The sequence below is a fragment of the Oncorhynchus kisutch genome, linkage group LG19, assembly GCF_002021735.2.
Source record: "Oncorhynchus kisutch isolate 150728-3 linkage group LG19, Okis_V2, whole genome shotgun sequence".
Lineage (NCBI taxonomy): Eukaryota > Metazoa > Chordata > Actinopteri > Salmoniformes > Salmonidae > Oncorhynchus > Oncorhynchus kisutch.
This window is the reverse complement of record NC_034192.2, coordinates 24,806,571-24,827,844: the sequence shown is the minus strand read 5'-3', so window position 1 is coordinate 24,827,844 and position 21,274 is coordinate 24,806,571. Positions and strand designations below refer to the sequence as shown.

General features: G+C 40.7%; 1 protein-coding gene across 12 annotated transcripts in view; it reads left to right on the top strand.

Annotated features, from left to right (window-relative positions):
- Positions 1-10,034: 10,034 nt before the first annotated feature.
- Positions 10,035-21,274, top strand: part of brca2 (BRCA2 DNA repair associated) — a 36,829-nt gene continuing 25,589 nt past the window's right edge. For 3 of the 12 annotated variants that reach the window (XM_031797129.1, XM_031797127.1, XM_020452306.2), the window contains exons 1-11: positions 10,369-10,874; positions 11,070-11,095; positions 16,157-16,231; positions 16,359-16,619; positions 19,257-19,317; positions 19,491-19,540; positions 19,642-19,670; positions 19,764-19,875; positions 19,964-20,025; positions 20,264-20,354; positions 20,466-21,197. In XM_031797129.1, the coding sequence (XP_031652989.1) occupies positions 16,180-16,231; positions 16,359-16,619; positions 19,257-19,317; positions 19,491-19,540; positions 19,642-19,670; positions 19,764-19,875; positions 19,964-20,025; positions 20,264-20,354; positions 20,466-21,197 (1,450 nt within the window). In that variant the 5' untranslated portion in view covers positions 10,369-10,874; positions 11,070-11,095; positions 16,157-16,179. Of the gene's footprint in view, positions 10,121-10,146; positions 10,333-10,367; positions 10,875-11,069; positions 11,096-11,302; positions 11,389-16,156; positions 16,232-16,358; positions 16,620-19,256; positions 19,318-19,490; positions 19,541-19,641; positions 19,671-19,763; positions 19,876-19,963; positions 20,026-20,263; positions 20,355-20,465; positions 21,198-21,274 lie in introns of those variants that run through there. The other 9 variants (XM_031797128.1, XM_031797124.1, XM_031797125.1 and 6 more) reach the window with 8 other exon arrangements.

Genomic DNA, 21,274 nt, shown 5'->3' with positions numbered 1-21,274 from the left:
AATGGCTAGCTAGTTAGTGGGGTGCGCGCTAATAGCGTTTCAATCGGTGACGTCACTCGCTCTGAGGCCTTGAAGTAGTTGTTCCCCTTGCTCTGAAAGGGTCGTGGCTTTTGTGGAACGATGGGTAACGATGCTTCGAGGGTGGCTGTTGTCGATGTGTCCCTGGTTCGAGCCCAGTTAGGGTCGAGGAGATGGACGGAAACTATACTGTTACACTGGCAATACTAGCGCCAATAAGAACATCCAATAGTCAAAGGTATATGAAATATAAATGGTATAGAGAGAAATACTCCTATAATTCCTATAATCACTACAACCTAAAACGTCTTACCTGGGACTATTGAAGACTTATGTGAAAAGGAACCACCAGCTTTCATATATTCTCATGTTCTGAGCAAGGAACTTAAATGTTAGCTTTTTTACATGGAACATTTTGCACTTTTACTTTCTTCTCCAACACTTTTGCATTATTTAAAAGATATTGAACATGTTTCATTATTTATTTGAGGCTAAATTGATTTTATTGAAGTATTATATTAAGTTAAAATAAGTGTTCATTCAGTATTGTTGTAATTGTCATTATTACAAATAAATAAATCGACCGGTTAATCGGTATCGGATTTTTTTGGTCCCCCAATAATCATTATCAGTGTTGAAAAATCATAGTCGGTCGACCTCTAGTCTATATAAGGGCCCACATTTGACAGTGCATGTCAGAGCGAAACCAAAGCCACGAGGTCAAAGGAATTGTCCGTAGAGCTCTGAGACAGGATTGTGTCGAGGCACAGATCTGGGGAAGGGTACCAAAACAGTTCTGCAGCATTGAAGGTCCCCAAGAACACATTAGCCCCCATCATTCTTGAATGGAAGAAGTTTGGAACCACCAAGTCTATTCCTAGAGCTAGCCGTCCGCCCAAACTGAGCAATCGGGGGAGAAGGGCCTTGGTCAGGGAGGTGACCAAGAACCCGATGGTTACTCTGACAGAGTTCTAGAGTTCCTCTGTGGGGATAGGAGAACCTCCCAGAAGGACAACCATCTCAGCAGCACTTCACCAATCAGGCCTTTATGGTAGAGTGGCCAGACATAAGCTACTCCTCAGTAAAAGGCACATGACAGCCTGCTTGGAGTTTGCCAAAATGCTCCTAAAGACTCTCAGACCATGAGAAACTAGATTCTCTGGTCTGATGAATCCAAGTTTGAACTCTTTGGCCTGAATGCCAATTGTTACGTCTGGAGTAAACATGGCACCATCCCTACGGTGAAGCATGGTGGTGGCAGCATCATGCTGTTGGCGTGTTATTCAGGGACAGGGACTGGGAGACTAATCAGGATCGAGGCTAAGATGAACTGAGCAAAGTACAGAGAGATCCTTGAGAAAACGTGCTCCAGAGCGCTCAGGACCCCAGACTGGGGCGAAGGTTCACCTTCCAACAGGACAACGGCCCTAAGCACACAGCCAAGACAACGCAGGAATGGCTCCGGGACAAGTCTCTGAATGTCCTTGAATGGCCCAGCCAGAGCCCGGACTTGAACCCAACCTAACATCTCTGGAGAGACCTGAAAATAGCTGTGCAGCAACGCTCCTCATCCAACCTAACAGAGCTTGAGAGGATCTGCGGAGAAGAATGGGAGAAACTTCCCAAATACAGTGTGCCAAGCTTGTACCGTCATACCCAAGAAGACACGAGGCTGTAAATGCTGCCAAATGTGCTGAGTACTGAGTAAAGGGTTTGAACACTTATGTAAATGTGATATTAAAAAAATATATATAAATCGTGTGCAATCAATTGAATTTACCACAGGTGGAGTCCAATAAAGTTGTAGAAATATCTCAAGGATGATCAATGGAAACAGGATGAACCTGAGCTCAATTTCGAATCTCATAGCAAAGGGTCTACAGTGGGGCAAAAAAGTATTTAGTCAGTTACCAATTGTGCAAGTTCTCCCACTTAAAAAGATGAGAGAGGCCTGTAATTTTCATCATAGGTACACTTCAACTATGACAGACAAAATGAGAAAAGAAATCCAGAAAATCACATTGTAGGATTTTTTATGAATTTATTTTCAAATTATTGTGGAAAATAAGTATTTGGTCAATAACAAAAGTTTATCTCAATACTTTGTTATATACCCTTTGTTGGCAATGACAGAGGTCAAACGTTTTCTGTAAGTCTTCACAAGGTTTTCACAACCTGTTGCTGGTATTTTGGCCCATTCCTCCATGCAGATCTCCTCTAGAGCAGTGATGTTTTGGGGCTGTTGCTGGGCAACATGGACTTTCAACTCCCTCCAAAGATTTTCTATAGGGTTGAGATCTGGAGACTGGCTAGGCCACTCCAGGACCTTGAAATGCTTCTTACGAAGCCACTCCTTTGTTGCCCGGGCGGTGTGTTTGGGATCATTGTCATGCTGAAAGACCCAGCCACGTTTCATCTTCAATGCCCTTGCTGATGGAAGGAGGTTTTCAATCAAAATCTCACAATACATGGCCCCATTCATTCTTTCCTTTACACGGATCAGTCGTCCTGGTCCCTTTGCAGAAAAACAGCCCCAAAGCATGATGTTTCCACCCCCATGCTTCACAGTAGGTATGGTGTTCTTCGGATGCAACTCAGCATTCTTTGTCTTCCAAACACGACGAGTTGAGTTTTTACCAAAAAGTTATATTTTGGTTTCATCTGACCATATGACATTCTCCCAATCTTCTTCTGGATCATCCAAATGCTCTCTAGCAAACTTCAGATGGGCCTGGACATGTACTGGCATAAGCAGGGGGACACGTCTGGCACTGCAGGATTTGAATCCCTGGCGGCGTAGTGTGTTACTGATGGTAGGCTTTGTTACTTTGGTCCCAGCTCTCTGCAGGTCATTCACTAGGTCCCCCCGTGTGGTTCTGGGATTTTTGCTCACCGTTCTTGTGATCATTTTGACCCCACGGGGTGAGATCTTGCGTGGAGCCCCAGATCGAGGGAGATTATCAGTGGTCTTGTATGTCTTCCATTTCCTAATAATTGCTCCCACAGTTTATTTCTTCAAACCAAGCTACTTCCCTATTGCAGATTCAGTCTTCCCAGCCTGGAGCAGGTCTACAATTTTGTTTCTGGTGTCCTTTGACAGCTCTTTGGTCTTGGCCATAGTGGAGTTTGGAGTGTGACTGTTTGAGGTTGTGGACAGGTGTCTTTTATACTGATAACAAGTTCAAACAGGTGCCATTAATACAGGTAACGAGTGGAGGACAGAGGAGCCTCTTAAAGAAGAAGTTACAGGTCTGTGAGAGCCAGAAATCTTGCTTGTAGGTGACCAAATACTTATTTTCCACCATAATTTGCAAATAAATTCATAAAAAATCCTACAATGTGATTTTCTGGATTTTCTTTTCTCATTTTGCCTGTCATAGTTGAAGTGTACCTATGATGAAAATTACAGGCCTCTCTCATCTTTTTAAGTGGGAGAACTTGCACAATTGGTGGCTGACAAAATACTTTTTTGCCCCACTGTACTTAAGGTATTTCTGTTTTATTTTTAATAAATTTGCTAAAATGTTCCTTTGTTATTATGGGGTATTGTGTGTATATTGATGAAGGGAAAACAATTTAATACATTTTAGAATAAGGCTGTAAACTAACAAAATTTGGAAAAAGTCAAGGGCTCTGAATACTTTCCGAAGACACTGCGATTAAAATTCAGGGTGACTCATCAGGCAACCAAGACCAAGGAATGGAGAGAGATGACCTGGAGGGAGTTCTAGACTTTAGTTTTTTATGAAGCAGAGATGGGTGGCTGACAAGGAAAAAATAAAATACAACATGCACACACACTCTCCTATCTCTCTCACACAGAGTCTGTAAATGTGTAAATACATTGTCAGATATCTAGACCTACAACTCTCTAGAGTGAGGTAAAATAGGTTTCATTAATTAATTAATATTATCATTAATAACTGACAATTCAAAAAATAATATATATTAGAATAATAAAACATAAGTGAACAATAGTTACTGTATTGTGATTGTTTAGTATTTTAATTACCAAACAAGTTGTGCCCCAAGGTGGGATCGAACCATGTCTCATTAGCAGCAAAATAAGTTGTTTTTTGGGGTTAACGGCAGATCGAAAAGCATTAAACATGTATGGCAATTCAGCTAGCTAGCTTGCAGTTGCTAGCTAATTTGTCCTGGGATGTAAACGTTGAGTTGTTATTTTACATGAAATGCACAAGGTCTGACAATTAATCCACACATAAAACAGTCAACCAAATCGTTTCTAGTCATCTCTCCTCCTTTCAGGCTTTTCCTTCTTTGGACTTTATATGGCGATTGGCATCTTAACTTTCATAATAAGGTATATTACCACAGCCGACCAACCGACCTCAGTTCATCTTTCAATCACTCACGTGGGTAAAACCAATGAGGAGATGGCATGTGGGTATATGCTTCTATAAACTAGGAGATGGGACAGGCAGGACTTGCTGCCTGGGACTTGCTTGTTCAGCGTCACAAATAGAACTGACTTCTATTTTAGTGCTTGGAAACGCAGACACTCGTTGGCGCTCGTGAGCATTGTGGGTGCAATGATTGAATAACATGTATGTGTACATTTATTTGGAACGCGAGCGGTGTGGTCAGCATATAATGGTCATCACGCGCCGAACTGCATACGTAAAGGCCGTCAAATCAACTCAACTGCATTCCTTCGATATAAAGTTGTTTTGATGAAAATGAAAATGTGTCAGTTTGTTACTTTCACAAGGTTGGAGTAAAAACATGTTAAACTGCTTTAGACACTTGCTCAAATCTAGGTTTTGCCTTTGGATTTCAAGAAAATTAACAGCTAAAGGGGAAAAAAATCTGTTTTTATTTATTTTACCTTTATTTAACTAGGCATGTCGGTTACGAACACATTGTTATTTATAATGACGGCCTACCCCGGCCACACCCGGACGACAGTGGGCGAAATTAAGTCAAAGACAGTGGTTAAATGTTCTGACTATATTTTTTTCATTCAAGTACAGTGGGGCAAAAAAGTATTTAGTCAGCCAGCTATACTTATTTTCAACCATAATTTGCAAATTAATTCATAAAAAATCCTACAATGTGATTTTCAGGATTTTTTTTCTCATTTTGTCTGTCATAGTTGAAGTGTACCTATGATGAAAATTACAGGTCTCTCTCATCTTTTTAAGTGGGAGAACTTGCACAATTGGTGGCTGACTAAATACTTTTTTGCCCCACTGTATCTCAGTTTTTAGCCCACTCAGTTGGCGGTGGCAATACATCTTTCTGAGTTGAGTTTATTTTTATTTTTACAGGGACAGTGCACATTAATCAACATTTCAGTAAAAGTGCCGGTTTTAGCCAACCGGCTAATTTTCAACCGCAGTCCCTGGGCAGGTTATTAAAAACAATTACAATATAGACAATAGCAACATAGAACAAGCAAGACATAGCAACATATGACAAGCAAGACATAGCATACAGACAGAACAACATAGGACAAGCAAGACGTAGCATACAGACAGAGCAGCATAAAACAAAAAGCAGCAAGACAAAATTCATAAAAGCAACAAAGTGTTTCCACACCTCACAAGCTACAGACAACAGACAACATGGAGAGTGGCAACACACAGCTAGGGACCATGTTCACAAATCTGATTGACCTTTAGCCATGTCTTCAAGCATTTGGTGAAAGTGTGATATGTGGTGCAGTTATGTGTGTCTGATGGCAGTGTATTCCAGACATGGGAAGCTCTCACAGAGAATGCAGATTTACTAAAGGTGCTTTTCCTTAGGGGAACTATACAGTCACCTCTCATGGCAGACCTTGTGGATCTGCTGCCATATGTCTGGGTTTTCTGTTTAACAAAAATATTGAGTGGAGGGGGAGCCAGGCCATTGAGGAACTTGAATACAAGACATGCGTCGGTGTATTGCACAAGATTTTCCCAACTCAAGAGCTCATGCTTTCTAAGGATGTGACAATGATGATGGCTATTGGGCTTCCTATCAAGCACTTTGAGAGCCTGTTTGTAGACAGACTGAATAGGTTTTAATGTTGTACAGCAAGCTTGGGCCCAACTAGTCAAGCAGTATGTTAAGTGGGGGAGTATCATAGATTTGAAGTACAGTTTTGCTACCTCTGTAGTCAAACAATTTCGTATAAATAGGAAATTAGCTAGGTTGAATTTGGTTATTTGAATTACCTTTTTCACATGCTTTTTAAAAGAGAGGTTGGAATCAAGTATGATGCCAAGGTACTTAAAATCGGATACCACCTGGAGCTTCTCCCCTGACACATAGACATCTGGCTCATCTGTTGCCCTCTTTGTGAAGAACATGCAAACAGTTTTTTTCACATTGAGATGCAAACACGAGTCACTGAGCCACTTTGTAACCTGGACCATTACAGTAGTGAGTTCTTGTGCAGCTTGTTGTTTGCTCTTTGCATGCACATATATCACTGTATCATCTGCATACATTTGAACTTCAGACCCAGTACAGACAGAAGGCAGATCATTAATGTACAGGCTGAACAGGAGGGGCCCCAGTATTGACCCTTGGGGCACGCCCACATCATAGCTACGAGTGGGCGACAGCTCATTGCTCACTCTGACACACTGAGTTCTGCCTTCAAGGTATGATTTCATCCATCTCAAGGCATCAGGGGAAAAGTTGAACTTGGACAATTTTGTGATGAGAATCTCATGGTTAACAGTATCAAAAGCCTTCCTTAGGTCCAGAAACACAGCCCCAACAGCACCCCCTTTGTCCATCTTGGACTTCACATTTTCCAGAAGAAAGCAGTTGGCCGTTTCTGTGGAGTGTTTCGCTCTGAAGCCAAACTGCATGGAGTGTAATGTGAAGGGGCTGTTGTTGAGGTGGGCAATCAGTTGTTCTGCTACACACTTTTCAACAACCTTTGACACCACAGGTAATATACTAATGGGCCTGTAGTTACTCACGTTAGCAGGGTCGCCTGATTTAAAGATGGCCGTTATTATGGCCGACTTCCATACCCTTGGAAACACACCGAGACCAATAGATGTGTTGGTGACCTTAGTAATGGGGCCAATGAGTGACTCTTTGTAGTTTTTAAGAAAGGTAGAGTCCATCCCAAACACATCTTTGGCTTTAGAGTTCTTTAGTGAGCTAATCACCTTGTTCACCTTTGACTCAGAAACCTCCCTTATGATGAAGACAGGTTGAGTGTCATTCACTAGCACTGAGCCCAAGAAACAAGTGGAGGGGATCAGAGTCAGTACCCTGACAGAGTCAATAAAGTAGGAATTGAAGGCTATTGCTATTTCGACTGCATCCTGTGTTAGATTGTTATTCACCATGATTTCTAGTCTTTTTGCAGTGTTACTATGGTCTTTCCCTGTTAACTTTTTTAGATTCTCCCATATCAATTTAGAATTTCCCTTTGCTTCACCAATTATGTTAATAAAAAAGTTTGCCTTGGCCTGTCTGATTTCTTTCATCACCTTATTTCTCAACATGGTAAACCTACGTCTGTCATGCTCTAATTTAGATTTTAGGGCTATTTTTAGAGCATAATCTCGTTCTTTCATCAATTTCCAGATTTCTCCATTTAGCCAAGGAAGAGTGCTCTTTTGGCCAGGTTTGGATTTGATTTTCTTTAGGAAGCCATTTATTGTAGTCTGGATTGTGGATAGAAAAACCTGACTATCAGCTTCCACATCTGTATAGGACAAGAGATCATTCCAGTTTATTCCCTTAATTGCTTTTTCAAAATTATTTAATTCACTCTTAGGTATTCTGAGTTGATCCGGCTTTCTAACAGTAGAGAGGTTAAACCTGCTCTTAGACAGCTTTCTGGCTATAAGTGTCAGATTATGATCAGACAGCCCAGTAACCATATTGAATGATTTAGTCACTCTCTCTGGTTTATTACTGAACACCAAATCAATCTGTGTTTTAGAGCAACAAGTCACCCTGGTTGGCCCTTTAACTAGCTGTGTAAGGTCAAAGGTATTAGTGATCCGTTTGAGGGTTTTCCTACAACACTTGTCTTCATAATTAATGTTAAAATCTCCCATTAAGATGACCTCTTTCCCAAAATCACATTCCCTAAGCATGGTATTAAACTGATCAAAAAACACACTTTTGGTGGAAGGTGGCCTATACATTCCAATGAGGGTAAAAGACATTTGGGGAGACAGTGTAACGTTCAGGCCGATACATTCTAGTTCATTATCACATGACCACTCAATTTGTTTACATCGGATATGTTCTTTAATGTAAATCATCACACCCCCTCCTCTTCCCTCAATCCTGTCTCTCCTGAAAACATTGTAGCCAGGCACAACCAAAGCAGCACATGGAGAGTGTTTATGGAGCCATGTCTCTGAGAGGCAGAGAAAGTCAAGGTTGGAGTCTGTGAGTAGATGTTGAATTTGATCACTTTTTGGAATGACACTACGAATGTTCAAGTGCCCCCCTAGTAGTCCCTTGGGCTTAGCTCGTGGGTCCCAGATGACTCGAGAGTGATTGACACATTGAAAAAAGTTAAATTTTCTGTGTTTTCTGACGGTTGGGTTTAGGCCGTTTTGTTTCGTTTTGATTAGGGGCAGTTCGGTAGCGCAATTAACAATCCCTCCCGCCTGCACTGGATGCGGGGAACTAATTCAAATAGCTTGCGTACCAGAAGCAGAGTCAGGGATCGCATATAGCGACTCTGGTATGTTTGAAGAGTCAAAATCTATCCTGGAGCCGGGTGAGTCGAGAGAAACCATAGGACCATAGCACTCACCCACCTCCACAGCGGCGACGACCAGTGGACGAGGCCATCCACCGCTCTCCACTCCGGTGCGTATCACTGGCTCGGTGATATTGGGCCCAGGATTGAGTTGTACATCCCCGGAGAGCAGGAGGGTAGCGAACAGGTAGTTTAACAGTTTCCGATAAATGTTGGACTTGTGTTTGTTACACCTAAGCGGTTCAGTAGAATAAGGAGCGAGGTAGACTTGGCCATTATTCAGAACATTATGGTATGCTGTGTACTGTCCGCTCCCGTGGAACGGTGAACCAATGTGTTTGGTGTTGATATTCTCCGGTAGTAGACTGATTGTGTCATCCCAGCAAGGACGCACTGAGATTATCAGTAGAGCAGCTACATAACTGACAATCATGGCAGAGTACTGGAGATAAAACACATAATTGCGCTTTAACTCTTTGCATGACTTACTTAGCTGGGATCAGCGTACACCTGATGGTTTAGATAAAATTACAGCATTCGAATAACAAGCGGCACCTGCCGCACCACCCTGTCTTCCGTCCGCCATTTTGTTCTGGATGTAGTCCGCCAATAAATTCTTGAAGAAGAAGAAGCAGCATGTTCTGACTAGAGGTGAGGCCAAATGTGAGATAAGAGCCTTTTTGATAGACGTGTGGCAGGAGAGACAAGACTCTGAGCCCAAGGGCCGGCATTTATATGCCCTCCAAGAAAGGTCGGTGGACCAAAATTCAAAGGTCAGATTAGGAAGGAAGAGGTGGCATTTGCTAGATTGCGCCTAGGACATTGTACAAAAGCTCATCATTAGTTCTGGTTGGCAAGCATGTGAATGGCACAGATAGAACAACGAGACAGATATTTCACTGGATGTATAAATATGTAGCATCCGCTTGGTGTTTCCACCAAATATGGTAGTGAAAGGAGGCCCAGTGGCCAGCAGTTGGAGAAGACGGATTTTGGCCTACATTCTGCAAATGTCATAGATTAAACATTGGATATCAATAGTTTTCTGTTCACAAAACTAGAATATGTTATGAACATAGTTGACGAAGTTTTGTAGACTTTAGCTTATGCCAAAGTATATATATTTTTTATTTTAAATGCGTTATTTAGGAGTGCAAAGGCGAATTGAACTATTGAACATGCGTATTTCACAGACTAGGTGTTCCCTAACGGAAATATGCAGATGTCTGCTAGAACGGGCCAATAAAATCCAAGCACTAACTAGCGAGATCTTATTGGCCCGTTCGTGCTTGCCTTTGCCCACCTCCTTGATTATTCTGCCCACAAGGACTCATTTGTTACCATTGGAAACGACAGGCTGTGGTCTATCTTGGTTTAGTTATAAAACATGTTTGTTAATGTGTTGTAAGTATTTTGAAGTGACTGAAAGATTGAAGTGTAGGGTCACTGAGGTTGGACGAGATTTTGAAGATGGGCCTATTTGAAGAGTAGGGCTCTTTTTTATTTTCTCAGAAGTACTGAGTTAGGTAGGAGGATTTAGAAATGTGGCGCTAATGTTGTAAATCGTAATTGACCCACACACTCCAGCAGAGTAGATGTCGGCATGCACCTTAAACGTATGTTTGCGGACCGCCCATTGCCCATTTTGAATCAGTGTTGGTTTGTTGTTAGCTATCTAGCTAGTTAACGTTAGATGTCTTTGGTAACGTTACATAATCTTCATATCGTTAACTTTTCAGCTTACTAACGTTAGCTCTCTCTAGCTAAGTATGGACTAACAGTGGTAACTCGTTATCTGTTGTTAGCTATCTTGCTAGTTATCTTTAGATGTCTTTATGTAACGTTACCAAGCTAGTTAAATCTTCATATCGTTAACTTTTCAGTTGACTAACGTTAGCTCTCTAGCTAAATATGGACTAACAGTTAGTGGTAACAACTCCTTGTGACAACTTTATTAGTTAGCTACTAAGCTAGGTGCGTTTTAGCAACGCTAGTATTTAACTTACGAACTAGTTGTTTGACCCCCTGAAAAGTCTGCCGGAAGCCAGCAGTGAAATACAGTTCAATTTCAATTTACTATGTGGATTGTGTATATAGTTGATCATTATGCAGGGAGAATATGGAACATATACCGTGGGTCTTGCAGTTCCTCCGGGAGGTCAGTTCCTTACTGCTTACATCAAGTCAAAGTCCTCCACAATGTCTTGCTTTTTTGTGCCGTTTATGGCGCATTTGCAGGACTTATTTTGACATGAGGTATGCGGAGAGGAAGTGGGTCTACAACTGACCCATGTTTGGAAAGTTTAATTAATGTTCTATTATATGCTTTTTCTCAACTTCGCCCCATCATAAGGACCAACCTTACGGACAATTGGCAGAGTAAGTTGAAATTACATTTTTATTTAACAAATGGCTTCCGGCTATGGAACGCCGTTTGGGTATTTGCGTGTCAAACAATATACACGTCAAAAAATATATGCACGTCAAAACACTATTTGACTCGTCAAATAAGCTTTTAATTTGACACGTCAAATAACACAATTCTATTATAGAAGGCTGTGTGTACTGAATTTGCACGTGCAGGCCAAGCGCCACCACTGTCAAAGCTGTACAAAAATACGCCTGTAAACAAGTACACCATCCACGAACGATGTGTTTACCATACCGTGTTGGTAAGAAGTAATTATTTGTTCGACCGAATGGGATAACGTCTGTGTGAGCATTTTTAAATAAGATAAGGATCCAACGAACATGATCAATGTTTGCAAGTATATTTGATAATGATGTTATTAGCAACTTCTGGGGTAGCTAGCTTTAGCTTGGTACCTAGCTTGCACCAATGCAACCAGCTTGAAAACAATGACCAGTAGAAACTGCAGTCATTATACATTTTCTTAGCAATGATTTAGGAATCCATGTGAGTAAGTGTTAGCTAGGTAGTCACTTGTTGTTCTATTAAAATCGAACTTCAGTTCATGAAAATAACTAGCTAGCCAGCTACTTAACCTTGTTGCCCAAAGCTAACGTTATAAACAGCCAGCTAGCTGAATTTGGCTAGTGAGGCTTGACCAGACCGGGTTATTGTGTTGTTAGCCACAATAGTGGAATGTGCTTTTCACCTTCAAAATAAGTCCCTTTTTGAAAGTGACGCAGAAGGTTACAATTGGTGGAATCATGCCTAATTTAGACAAAACAATATTAAACAAGGTTGGAATGTGGAGCAATGAAATGGGTTATCAGTCTTCGGTGACACCCACAGAACACAACTGAAGAGTTGACGCAAATATTGGCATCATAGCTCTTATTAAATTAAAGGTTAAATAAAATAAAAAGTAAAATGTACAACAAAAAATGCAGGACTGTGACTGTGGGAAATTACCTCCCCAGTCAGAGTATTGACATTAATATTGCACTGTACCGCCTTACCCCCTCAGAGTAATCAGATTCCAAAACATCCAGATTGAATAGTTTTTCCTCTGGAATAGTGTTCAATACACATAGTAGGTTGACTGGTACAATAAATGTGGCTCAATTCAGTGGTTTCAGAGTCCCGCAATAAAAACTACAACGTTAATGTTCTCTGGTTGTCACTGAATAGACTGATAACCCATGTCATTGACCCACAATCCATAGGTAAGGCTGTACAGTTAAATAAGTATGCCCTCAATGGAATTTGAAAGTCTAGTACATCCTAGTGTGATTTCAACAGATTGTCAAATTAACAAATTGTCTTGTTTTAATTTATATAACATTCCAACCTCGTTTAGCACGATCTTTTCCATTATGGCATGATACCACTATTTGTATTCAATTGTATCACTTTTAATGAGACTTATTTAGAAGTGAACTGCAAATTCCACTATTGTGGCTAGCTTCACATAGGTGGGTCGGACCACCATTAATCAAATAAGAACTGTCTTATAAATTAGGAGTATTTTAGATGACACCCAGCTAGATAACTATAGCTACTGAAACAGACTGGTTTTGCTATGTTTTTGAGGAAGAACATTGTTTGCATCCATCAGCTAGCTAGCTTTTTTTAATGACCAGCACTGTCCAGAGTTTAGAAAGTGTGTCTGCATTCTTGCCGCAGGTGCAAGAGACAACTTTACCAGCATCATAGCATTCGTATCATTGTGACAATTTAAATACGAGTGATGGTGTAATGAATGTATAACAACTATGCAAAACATTTATGAATGTGTTAAATTATGTGACGTATTCAGGGCCTGATTAGTCAACAAGCTTATATGACGAGTCAAATAGTGTTATTTGATGTATTTTTTGACACGTAAAGACCCGAATGTTGTAATATTAGCATTTCTCAAAGTATCTATCAGTTACCTAATGCCTAGCTTGCCTTGTAAACATCATGCAGCGAGGTAGCTAGCAAACCAATCTGGTCTCAGCATTTCATATGATTCTGTACGTAAATCCGGGACATCATACTAAATCAACTGTTACATTTCAAATGGTATGTATTATTTTGTGAATGTTTATCACAATTCATATTATGTTCCAAATTTGCAAAATGTACAATATGTTTTACATTTGCAAAACATATGTCACAAATTCTAGCTAGGTGGCTATGGTAGACTGATGTTAGCTAGAGATAAGGGTTAGCTAACATGCTAAGTAGTTGCAAAGTATCTTAAAGGTAGCTAAAAAAATGCTAAAGTTGTCTGTGAGATTCTAACTTGCAAGACATTACTGTTATATGCCCACCTACCCACCCCGACCAACCACCCAGTAACCATTTGTCTTATGTTACATTTGGTATGGTTATATTTGGTATGGTTACATATCAAACTAATTTGAGTGTCCCGGATTTACATTCACTATGTCACGTCTCGTCTATAAGAACAGGCTGAGCTAACAGATGGCTTGCCACAGAGTGTATTCAGAAAGTATTCAGAACCCTTGACTTATTCCACATTTTACGTTACAGCCTTATTCTAAAATGGATTAAATAGTCTGCCCCCCCCCCCCCCGATCACATCTACACAAGTATTCAGACGCTTTACTCAGTACTTTGTTGAAGCACCTTCTGGCAGCGATTACAGCCTTGATTCTTCTTGGGTATGACACTACAACCTTGGCACACCTGAATTTTGGGAGTTTCTACCATTCCGCTCTGCATATCATCTGTCAGATTGGATGGGGAGTGTCGCTGCTCAGCTATTTTCAGGTCTCTCCAGAGATGTTAGAACGGGTTCAAGTCTGGGCTCTGGCTGGGCCACCCAAGGACATTGAGACTTGTCCTGAAGCCACTTCTGCATTGTCTTGGCTGTGTGCTTAGGGTCGTTGTCCTGTTGGAAAATGAACCTTTGCCCCAGTCTGAGGTCCTGAGCGCTCTGGAGCAGGTTTTCATTAAGACCTCTGTACTTCACCTCTCTAACCAAGGCCCTTCTCCCCCGATTGCTCAGTTTGGCCGGGCGGCCAGCTGTGAGAAGAGTCTTGGTGGTTACAAACTTCTTCTATTTTAAGAATGATGGAGGTCAATGTGTTCTTGGGGACCTTCAATGCTGCAGACGTTTTTTGATACCCTTCCCCAGATCTGTGCCTCGACACAATCCTGTCTCAGAACTCTATAGACAATTCCTTCGACCTCATGGCTTGGTTTTTGCTCTGAAATACACTGTCAACTGTTGGCCCTTATCTAGACAGCTGTGTGCTTTTCCAAATCATGTACAATCAATTGAATTTACCATCTCAAGGATGATCAATGGAAACAAGATGCAACTGCGGTCAATTTAGAGGGTATACCGCGGTCAGTATTCAGGGTCAGGGTTCAGTACCAATCAAAAACACATATGGAATCATGTTGTAACCAAGAAAGTGTTAAACAAATCAAAATATATTTTATATTTGAGATTCTTCAAAGTAGCCACCCTTTGCCTTGATGACAGCTTTGCACACTCTTGGCATTCTCTCAACCAGCTTCACCTGGAATGCTTTTCCAACGGTCTTGAAGGAGTTTCCACATATACTGAGCATCTGTTGGCTGCTTTTCCTAAACTCTGCGGTCCAACTCATCCCAAACCATCTCAATTGGGTTGAGGTCGGGTGATTGTGGAGAACAGGTCATCTCATGCAGCACTCCATCACTCTCCTTCTTGGTCAAGTGTAGCCCTTACACAGCCTGGAGTCAAATGATAGTCCCGCTAAGTGCAAACCAGATGGGATTACATATTGCTGCAGAATGCTATGGTAGCCATGCTGGTTAAGTTTCCCTTCAATTTAAAATAAATCACTGACAATGTCACCAGCAAAGCACCACCACCTCCATGCAGTGGGAACCACACATGCGGAGATCATCCGTTCACCTACCCTGCGTCACAGGCACGGCGGTTGGAACCAAAAATCTCAAATTTGGACTCAACAGACCAAAGCACATATTTCCACCAGTCTAATGTTAATTACTTGTGTTTCTTGACCCTAGCAAGTCTCTTATTGCTGTCCTTTAGTAGTGGTTTATTTGAATACATTTTACCGCGAAGGCCTGTTCTCCTCTGAACAGTTGATGTTGAGATGTCTGTTACTTGAGCTCTGAAGCATTTATTTAGGCTGCAATTTCTGAGGCTGGTAACTATTGAACATATCCTCTATAGCAGAGGTAACTCTGGGTCTTCCTGTCCTGTGGCGGTCTTCATGAGAGCCAGTTTGATCATAGCGCTTGATGGTTTTTGCGACTGCACTTGAAGAAAATTTCAAAGTTCTTAATGTTCTGCCTTGACTGACCATAATATCTTCAAGTAATGATGCTGTCGTTTCTCTTTGCTTATTTGAGCTGTTCTTGCCATAATATGGCCTTAGCCCTATTTGGTAAAAGACCATCTTCTGTATTCCACCTCTACCTTGTTACAACACATCTGATTGGTTCAAATGCATTAAGACGGAAACAAATTCCACAAATGTAATTTTATCAAGGCACACCTGTTAATTGAGATGCATTCCAGGTGACTACCTCATGAAGCTGTTTGAGAGAATGCCAAGAGTGCAAGTCTGTAATCAAGGCAAAGGGTGGCTACTTTGAAGAATCTCAAAAATAAAATATTTTGATGTGTTTAACACTTTTGGTTATTACATGATTCCATATGTTAGTTAATGGTTGATGTTTTCACTATTATTCTACAAAGTGTCAAATGTTAAATAAAATAAATACCTTGAATGAGTAGGTGTGTCAACCTTTGACTGGTACTGTATGTAAATAAGGTCTTCGTTTTTATTCATGTCTAAACTTTCGCTTTGGCATTATGGGGTAGTGTGTTTAGATTGCTGAAACATTTTAATTGATTAAAGTTTAGAATAAGGCTGTAAAATAACAAAGGGTCTGAATAGTTTGCAACTGCACTGTAGGTTTGCCAGTTGTGAATGCTGCATATAGACTAGCTATTTGCTTATCTAGCTAAGTAAACTTTAATAATCAACTCGTTTCAGGCATACCACAGATGACCTAAGACATGGACATAAGGAGAAACATGTTTGATGCTTTCAAGGATCAAATATGGGAAGGTAGCAAGTCATGTTTTTAACTTTGCATCTAATTTTCTCATTATAATCATATTAATGTACCTGCTAGCAATGATATTGTCATATAATTTATACTGACTCTTCTCTATTCCATATCCTCTCAATGAAGAGTTGGGACCTCTGAACCCAAACTGGTTTGAAGAGCTCACTGCTAAAGCTTCCAGTGAGAGAATATTCCAATATTGGGGTGATACAGAGAAAGATAATCCCAGTACTGCAATATCTTGTGGACAAGATGGCAGTTTCAAAACACCATTGGGGAAATGTCCCCTTGATGGTGATATGTTCTCTACCCCGAAGATTTTCAGGCAGAGAAGACCACAGTCTCCTGAGACATTGATAGAAGATGCAGTGTTTTTTCCTGATCAAGGTAGAGAAATATTTGTTTGCACTGTTAAAATAAACTATTCTAAATTTCATCATTGACTTACCCTAGCCCAAAATGTACTGTTAAGGATTGTTGGCAAGCCTACTCCTTTCACATCCAAGGACCTACACTACTGTTCAAAAGTTTGGGATCACTTAGAAATGTCCTTGTTTTTTAATTTGAAAGAAAAGCATAACAATTGTCAATTTTAAAATAACATTGATCATAAATACAGTGTAGACATTGTTAAAATTGTAAATGACTATTGTAGCTAGAAACACCTTTTTTAAATGTTTAATTTTTTTTGAAATATCTAAATAGGTGTACAGAGGCCCATTATCAGCAACCATCACTCACTTCCAATGGCACGTTGTGTTAGCTAATCCAAGTTGATCATTTTAAAAGGCTAATTGATCATTAGAAAACCCTTTTGCAATTGTTAGCACAGCTGAAAACTGTTGTCTTGATTTAATGAAGCAATAAATCTATTGAGATGCAACTTACATCTTTATGTTGGTCACACAGAAAACATTGGTGAAGTGAAATTAAAATAACTTATTTAAAAAATGGAAAAGTGATGCATGCATATGTAATCACCCTTTTGCTATGAAGCCCCTAAATATGATCTGGTGCAACCAATTACCTCCAGAAGTCACAATTATTTAGATTGCACACAGGTGGACTTTATTTTAGTGTCACATGATCTCAGTTTACATAGTTGAAGTCGGAAGTTTACATATACATTTAAACTCAGTTTTTCACAATTCCTGACATTTAATCGTAGTAAAAATTCCCTGTCCTTAGGTCAGTTAGGATCACCACTTTATTTTAAGAATGTAATAGATAATAGAGTGATTTCTTTCAGCTTTTATCTCTTTCATCACATTCCCAGTGGCTGAAGTTTACATACACTTAATTAGTATTTGGTAGCATTGCCTTTAAATTGTTTAACTTGGGTCAAATGTTTCGGGTAGCCTTCCACAAGCTTCCCACAATATGTTGGGTGAATTTTGGCCCATTCCTCCTGACAGCTGGTGTAACTGAGTCAGGTTTGTAGGCCTCCTTGCTCACACACGCACAAATGTTCTATAGGATTGAGGTCAGAGCTTTGTGATGGCCACTCCAATACCTTGACTTTGTTGTCCTTAAGCCATTATGCCACAACGTTGGAAGTATGCTTGGGGTCATTGTCCATTTGGAAGACCCATTTGCGACCAAGCTTTAACTTCCTGACTGATGTCTTGAGATGTTACGTCAATATATCCACATAATTTCCTGCCTCATGATGCCATCTATTTTGTGAAGTGCACCAGTCCCTCCTGCAGCCAAGCACCCCCACAACATGATGCTGCCACCCCCGTGCTTCACGGTTGGGATGGTGTTCTTCGGCTTGCAAGCTTCCCCCTTTTTCCTCCAAACATAACGATGGTCATTATGGCCAAACAGTTCTATTTTTGTTTCATCAGACTAGAGGATATTTCTCCAGAATGTACGATCTTTGTCCCCATGTGCAGTTGCAAACCGTAGTCTGGCTTTTCTATGGTGGTTTTGGAGCAGTAGCTTCTTCCTTGCTGAGCGGCCTTTCAGGTTATGTCGATATAGGACTCGTTTGACTGTGGATATAGATACTTTTTCACCTGTTTCCTCCAGCATCTTCATCAGGTCCTTTGCTGTCGTTCTGGGATTGATTTGCACTTTTTGCACCAAAGTACGTTCATCTCTAGGAGACAGAACACGTCTCCTTCCTGAGCGGTATGATGGCTGTGTGGTCCCATGCTGTTTATACATGCTTACTATTGTTTGTACAGATGAACGTGGGAGCAATTTCCAAACGCCTGAAGGTACCAAGGATGAGCCAGACTTGTGGAGGTCTACAAAAAATGTTTTCCCCTGAGGTCTTGGCTGATTTATTTTTGGAATATTCTATGATGTCAAGCAAAGAGACACTGAGTTTGAAAGTTGGCTTTGAAATACAGCCACAGGTATACTTCCAATTGACTCAAATCAAAGGCTTCTAAAGCCATGACATTTTCTGGAATTTTCCAAGCTGTTTAAAGGCACAGTCAATGTATGTAAACGTCTGACCCACTGGAATTGTGATACGGTAAAATAATCTGTCTAAACAATTGTTGGAAAAATTACTTGTCTTGCACAAAGTAGATGTCCTAACCGAGTTGCCAAAACTCTAGTTTGTTAACAAGAAATTTGTGGAGTGGTTGAAAGACTAGTTTTATTGACTCCAACCTAAGTGTATGTAAACTTCTGACTTCAACTGTAGCTAATTGGAACTGATGGGCGCCTCTCTTCCGTAAAGCTTTAACATGGAAATATTCCTTTGTGGGAATCTTGTTAAAAAGGTGTCGTAATTTTACAATTTCTTTCATGAAAATAAATGAAAGTGAAGTTCCAAAAGTTTCCAAAACCGTATCGCAAGTGAGGATCTTTAACATGTGGACAGAGCGTCAAGAACAGTTGTACAAATTCCTGCTCTGTCATAAGTTCTTAAACTGAGAACCCTTCTTTGGTGAACGAGTGCTAGACCTACCTCTAACCAGTTGGCCTATCTCCTTTTTCCTGATTTTCTATGTTATCCCTGATTACGTGGCTGCGGAATGTGTGCACTGGTATTTTGCTGCTCAGGAACCTCTGCAACTGAAAAAATGGACACAAGCCCATGCTTATTTGGAAAATCAATAGACGGGTGAGAATGTCTGTCTCTTTTGTGCTGATACGTTGGCTTTTCACAAATGTGCTCATCTAAAAGTATACCTTGCTTTGCTAATGCCTGGATCCTGATATTCTGACCACCTGCTCAGAATGTGATGTCAGAACACCTGCTCTTGTGATGGTTGACATCAGTGGTTCTATTTTCAGCGGGACCCCCAGTAAATCCTATAGAACAAGGCTGCATGGAGACAGTTTTGGTAAGCTGACTGGTGACTTTTCAGTGTTGATCGATGTTGATATTTATTATATTGGTATTTATTGTTTTTGATTTAAAATTTGCACAACTTTCTTTTTACAGGGCTGCTTGACACACCGAAACACTCTACGGTAGGTGCAGCTGTTCTTGGGGAAATCTTTTTAAAACCAAACGTTTTAAAAGTTCCAATACACTTTTTTTTTATTAAGATCTTTTTATTTCAGCAGGCACACTCTGCCAAACGTATATCTGAAAGTCTTGGTGCACAGTTAGACCCTGATATGTCCTGGACCAGTTCTCTCAATACACCTGTCATGTCGCCCACCATAATTTTGAGTAAGTATGATACTGTATGAATTTGGGATTTTATTATAATGGGAGTTTTACATTGGTTGTCTAAAAGGGCATGTCCTCACCCTTGCAGCTAAAAGTGAGGAGCATAGTCCTATGTGCCCAGTAAGAATTGCTACCGAAGAGCAGGTTATGGTGAGTATTCCATACAATCCTAGAAAAACTCATGGCAGGTTAAGGATAAACAGATTTTTCTTCTTCTAAAGATGTCTAATGCCATTGACTTGCTTTAATTTTAAAAACTAAATTGGATAAATAGTACAATATTGCTCCAGTACATTGGTGTCCCCTTGATTACACTTGGATACTCTACCCATGCTCAAGGCATTTGTGTATCAGACTTGTAGAGAAGGATTTGTCTGCCCTCATATAGTTTGTGCGAAAGCTTTTCCCTTCGGCCAAGGAGTCTAGAAGCACAATGCTGTCACCAGAACAGAATGATAGACCTCTCTGTCAACACAATGGTGAGTATTTGTTGAATGGTAACTAAAGTAGTAAATATTGTAGAAGTTACTCTGCACAATAACACTGTGTAACAGATACAAGTACTGACTATTTCTCTGATATACCAACAGGACTGGATTCCCACTTGCCTGGTGCGATTGACATCTCCCCTGGCTTTCAAGACATGTTACCTGGTGACAGTGGCAGCCATTGGAAACAGACTTTACCAGATGCTATTGAGGACGGAGAAATCTGCAGCACAATGACCGGTGTCCTAGATGGAGCCGAGGATGTCCTCTCCATATTCTTCAGCAACAAAAGTTTGGCTTTACAACGGGTGAAGACCAACGAGAGAATCAAAAGGAAGCAAAGTGGCGCAACTAAGGAACACGTACCTACTTCTACAACGGAACATGACAAAGTATCCAGTGAGAGAGCAGGAGAATACCAACACACCAGGGAAACATCTGAGCCTCTTGAGTCCAGGACTGACATGAAGTCTGGGGATTTGGCGACTTCTCAGTGGACTCCAATAAATGTACCTAACTTTTCAGGCTATGATATGGATTCATTTCACCATGAGGGGTCTACATTCCGTGACTTCACTGGAAGCCAGCAGCCGGATCGTGGTTCCTCTAAGCACACTGTCCAGGTGGAGTCTGCTCTTTCCAGAAGAACATTACCATGCACCAGCCAGCCAGAGGGATCTCAATTGACAGGGTCTGTAGTCGAAAGCTCTCTAGAACACACCTTTCCCAGGAAAACAAGGACATTTGTTTACTGTGTCCAAAATCCACTTCTGTCAGTGCAAGAGAAATATGTTACTAAGATGTTACCTGCATCACCTGGAACTGCTCCCAGAGGTAAGATTGTAATGCTGTTTTTTAATCTCATTCCATTTATTGTATTGATTTCTTTCATTCAATGAAACGATTTCACT